Below are 5,335 nucleotides of genomic sequence, written 5' to 3' on the forward strand. Positions count from 1 at the left end.
TGATATTTGGTAAATACATTAATCATATTGACAAAAATAGTCCAAAATCATTAACTACTCAAGTCTCTAGATTGATGATGGTTTATTTCTAAAACAACGATACATACTAGTTTCGTAGTGAGAAATTTGAGTAGTATGTATCAGGTTCTAGATTTGATTTCATTGGCTCCATTATAAATAATTTTTTTTTTAAAAAAAAAAAGGTACATACAACTTCAAAATAATTGTAGAAATCAAAAGAATAAGTTCAATCAAGATTCTTTTACATTTTTCCAAAAAGCAATAATCTGGATGCACAAGAAATTTCCAAATACTCAATGTAATTCAATGACTCAAAATGGTCAAAGAAGAAATTATACCAAACACATGAGAACAATGTACCCTCCAATTTGCAGAACAAGGCAAGGATAGGACACAATTTGTTACTCCTACATAGAAAGGCCACGGAAAATAGTTCCTAATATATAGAACACAAAAATCACATGTTAGTGTTTGTAGGTAAAAACATAGTTCTTATGATTTTAATATTCTTCTAACAATATTACAGTACAAATAATAACTCCTAAAATTACATTTAAAATTGCCCCTGATTTCTTTTCAACACTCCTACAATCTTTTAAACCAACAATTGTTTCACTTCTACTCAACCAAATAGTACAGTTTCCTAAGTCCTACCCTTGTTCTAACAAAGTTTTCACAATAATTAAATGAAGTTGGTAGTTTTTTACATCCTAATGGCTACTTGAGGTTATATTTGAATTTCATATCTATGCTTATATAAAGTATAGATCATATTTTATTTTACTTTTTTTCACACACTATAAGTTGGTAGTTTTTTAATGTCTTTCTTTACATGAGAGGTAACAACAACAAATTATACTACAAGGTTATTATATAATTTATACTAAAACAAATTTATACAGTTCTAATAGGTTATTATATATGAAAAACTTCAAAGCATGAGTATTAAATAAATATTATTTATTAATTTTTTCAGTCAAGTTAAAGTACCCTATATTTCTTATGTATCTATCCTACTTTATGAATCTGATTCCTTCTATGTTTGAAGGGTCAAGTTTGTGCCTACGTGCATGAACCTTTCACCATATGAAAAAAGTCCTCCATCATGTGTGGTTATCTTAGCCAACTAATTATGCTTAGTATATTTTTTTTTTTGTACAACACTTAGTTAAAAGCTTGGGGGGTGAAATTGTAAAACTATACTCCCTCAAGTCTCATATATAAGTAAAGATTCATTTTCAGGTTCATTGAATAACCGATGTATCTGGTCCATAGTTATTCAATGAATCTGAAAAAAGAACTTTTGCTTATATACGAGAGTAGATAAAGTAGTATGAGTTTCCATTACACATAAGAAATGGTTACAAGTGGCATGAAGTGAAGGGTGCAAGTGAGAAGGGGAACCAAGGACAACGAAAGAACTAAAAAGGAGACAGGCAATGGATTGAAAACCCTATTCACGCCAATTGATGCAGTGCAGGATTGATACAAAATGACAAAATAAACAGATAGCATCTCCTAAAACTATGTTCAGTAGTGGCCAATTTGTTTACCATTACCAAGAAAGTCAGTACTGGTGCCTCATTGTATTGTACACACCACATAAATCCAACACCTCATAATCTTTCAATTAATAATTAATACACACACAAAACCATATTAAATATTCATCTTGTATATACTATCCATATTAAATATATTACTTACTAATTAGGTTAAATTACTTTCTTTTTTTTAATAAGTTATTTTTTCAATTTCACTTTGACAAACACTACTTTTCTTAAAAAAAAATTGTTATATTTTAGTTCCTTGAATTGTAAATATTAAACATTTTGGTCCTTTTCAGTTAGTTTTTTGTTTAAATTCGTCGATTTTTGCCCACGTTTTCTTCTTCTTGTTAAGTCAAATGCCTAATCACCAAAACACAATGCCACATAAGAAACATTTGAGACTCAAATTGAAAACCGACAGGAAAAACAAAGTCTATAATGGTTGTAACTTAAGACTAAAATATAACGAAAAAAACTTAAGTCACGAAAGTGAAATCCAAAAATATCTTAGGGACTTAATCTACTAATTAATAAGTAAAAACAAACTATCAGCTGATAAGAAAAATGAAAAGAGTAACATCTAAAACATAAAAAGACTAATTTTTTATTTGAGGGGCTTACCAGAAAGAAGATGGAACAAAGGGAAATGTGGTCTTCCATAAAGAACTCAGTCCTTATTGCATTTTTCCTTTTGATCCGAATGCCGGCTTCCATCGCCATAGAAAAGTTGCAAACGAGCATCGAAGAGAGGTGAGAATTGAAGATGTTGTTGATCCATGGTTGGAGTAGCAACAGGAGGAGCAGCAGAACCTCCCATGAAGAAAGGTAGATTATTGGATGATGATGATGTTGATGATCCATGATCCATAACAGGTGAAAACCTCTGAAAATGAGGTAAAAGTGAATTGGACTGAAGGGTCCCCCTATTGTAACCAACAAGGCCCGAAGAAGATATCGTGAAGTTGAGATTATAATCATCATGATTCTCATTGTGTTGATCAGAAGATGAAGACATAAATGGAAAATGCTGCAGTTGAGTAATATCTGAGTTGTTTTCATTTTCACCACTAAACGGTGAAACTTGATGAGAATGTGAATGTGAAGAATGTCCTAGTTGGATTTGTCCTAAGAAACCACCATGACCATGAATCTGATCATGAACCGCTCCATTATTGCTTGTTACAGTACTACTGCCACCAATTCCACCAGTGAGTAACTCGGTGAAAGAAGCTGTTTGAGACATATTCTGATGATGTTTTTGTTCTTGTACAATGATGCTACACTCATTCTCTTTACTTGTCTCAGAAGTACTACTACAACCCGACTTAGACAAACAAAAGTTGTTATTGTCGATGTTATGTTTCTGTTTCTGGTTCTGGTTCTCACTTTGATTCTCATAACTTGGTTGTTTTGGATCGGTTTGCGTGAATGTGGTATCGAGAGAAGGAAGTTCTGAGATAGAATCAGAAGCAGCTTTGATTAACCAATCAACAGCTTTACTTGGTTGATCATAACCAAGTCTATCTTGAATATCATAGAATTGAATCGCCGTTGTAACCGATAACCTAACTCTTCTATCTCTTAAACCTTTTGAAGTCATTACTTTACTATGTCTATCTTTTCCACCAGAAGCTCTAGAAACTCTAACAATTCTAGAAGAGTTCTGTTGTTGATGTTGCTGCTGCCAACTACTTTCGAAATCACTTCCTCCAACAACATTTTTTCTTCTACCAGAACCTATGTTGTTCTTGTTCATTGAATTGTTTATGACATTTCCAAGTCTTGGAAACTTACATGGTTCAATCTCATTCTCCATATCAGAATCATGTATTCATGCCTTTCTTTTTCAACAACAGAAGAACCTTAAGCTATGAATTAGTAGAAAGAGAAAAAGAAAGTTAAGGATTTGTTTTGCATTGATGATGAAAATTAAGGCTCAATGAGTAGTTTAGCTGTATAGTGTGATAAAAGGGGTTTTATCATTTATTTAAGCAATGATGATATATCACAGTCTAAGTCAGAAACCCTTGTTTAAGGCTTTTATCATAAGCTAAAAGACTGATTAGTAGCTCTCAAAACTTCACCTCCTGCAAACACAGCCACAAAAGCAGCCCAAAATTAATTATAAATTAGTACTCTCATTAATATTATCATCCAAGACAAAAAATATATACTAGTAAAAAAAAAAATTGGAAAAAATAATAAGCAATCACAATGGGTGTGTTTCTTTAAGCTTTAAAAAAATGATTTTGTTTTGAAAGAATCTACGCTACTTTCCGTTTGTTTACTATAAAAAAATCATTTTTTAAAAATGGGATGCTCCGTTCCTTAGTTTTAAAAAAAAAAAAAAAAAATTTTGAAAAACTATTAGGATTAGCTTTTCATTTTAGGGTTAAAAATGGTTTTCATTAAAAAAAATCCAAAACACTATCAAAATCTATAACAAACACTATCAAAATGATAAAATAGATTTTTCTTAAAAAAATCCAAAGCAAATGGACCAGTATTGGATCTAATTTTTTAATTAATATAAACAAAATACTATAATCTCTCCGGCTCTTAAATATAAGCAAAAGTTAGTCAAAAAAAGTTAATGTATCTTATTCAAATTTTGGACCGAATACATCAACTTTGTTTGAACAATTTTTGCTGATATTTGAGACCGGACCGGATAGTATATATGAATTGTTGAATTGCTAGAATAAAATTAAGCTCTCAAGTCTCAAGCATATAGAAAGGGAAATTAATGAAGGCAGTATTGAGTTATACAATTGTGAGGACTAACTAAGTTCTTTTCACAGTTGATATAGATCTGAATCCATATAGTTCAAATATTAATGAAACAAAAGCCAAAAAGAGAAAACACAAATTCAGAATTTGCAGCTCATTAAACATTGTCAAAAAAATAAATTCAGCTCATTAAAGATAAGTTGCATCATTTTATTTTTCTAACAAAATTTAAAACAAATTAGAATAAAATAATAATAAATAGAAAAAGCATGAGAGACCTTGTTCTTGTGTTTGTTATTTCAAAATTGTTGACTCATGTGTTGCTTCTTCTTCTCAAGTGTACCTTCAAGTATAAAGAAGAGAAAAAAAAAAGTTAGACATTTTCATTTTTTTTTGTTCAATATGTAAAAAAAAAAACAGTGGTTGTGTACAAGACAAAACCTTGAATCCAACAAGAAGAAAGTATAGAAGCATATGTGTTTGAGGTGAATTTGTAGTTTGATTGAGGATTTTAAAAGTTTATATGTGAACATAAAAGTAGTATAGAGAAAGAGAGTGAATTGAAAGTGTAGTAGTGAGATGAAACATGAAAGTGCAGAAGAACAAAGAGAGATTGATTAATGTGTTGGTTTGTTGTTTGTTGTTTGTTGTTTGATCCAACAAAACAAAACAAAACAAAAGAAACGGGGCTTATCGGGAAGCGGTATTTTGACAGAAGACACTGCGCCGTTTACTTGTACCTTCTTCACTCTCTCTCCCTTTGCTACACAATTACCTTACCACCCTTCATTCATCAATGTTTCATGTATGAATTCTACTCCATTCTACTTAGAGCTGTCAAATGGGCCGGCCCGGTCCTGCCTGGAGGGGCCCGGTCAAATAAAGGGGCCGGCTCAGCCCGGCCCGTTAATTTCATGGTCCAACCCGCTTAGTCCGGCCCGATAAGCAAAAGCCTCGATGGGCCGGCCCACTAATTTTCATAATATTTTTTTTTGAAAAAAAAACATATTCTACTAAATTTATGTTATATTTCT

At 31.5% G+C, this 5,335-nt stretch overlaps 1 protein-coding gene across 1 annotated transcript; it reads right to left on the bottom strand.

Moving 5' to 3' along the window:
• Positions 1 to 204: 204 nt before the first annotated feature.
• LOC123898165 (transcription factor TCP24) lies at positions 205 to 5,105 on the bottom strand. The gene is made up of 4 exons (XM_045949056.1): positions 4,743 to 5,105; positions 4,580 to 4,644; positions 2,193 to 3,658; positions 205 to 457 (listed from the first exon to the last, which is right to left on the bottom strand). Exon 3 carries the CDS (start codon positions 3,385 to 3,387, stop codon positions 2,239 to 2,241), a length of 1,149 nt encoding a protein of 382 aa, XP_045805012.1. The 5' UTR covers positions 3,388 to 3,658; positions 4,580 to 4,644; positions 4,743 to 5,105; the 3' UTR covers positions 205 to 457; positions 2,193 to 2,238.
• Between the last annotated feature and the right edge of the window lie 230 nt (positions 5,106 to 5,335).

Source organism: Trifolium pratense, linkage group LG7 (assembly GCF_020283565.1).
Source record: "Trifolium pratense cultivar HEN17-A07 linkage group LG7, ARS_RC_1.1, whole genome shotgun sequence".
NCBI classification, from domain to species: Eukaryota; Viridiplantae; Streptophyta; class Magnoliopsida; order Fabales; family Fabaceae; genus Trifolium; species Trifolium pratense.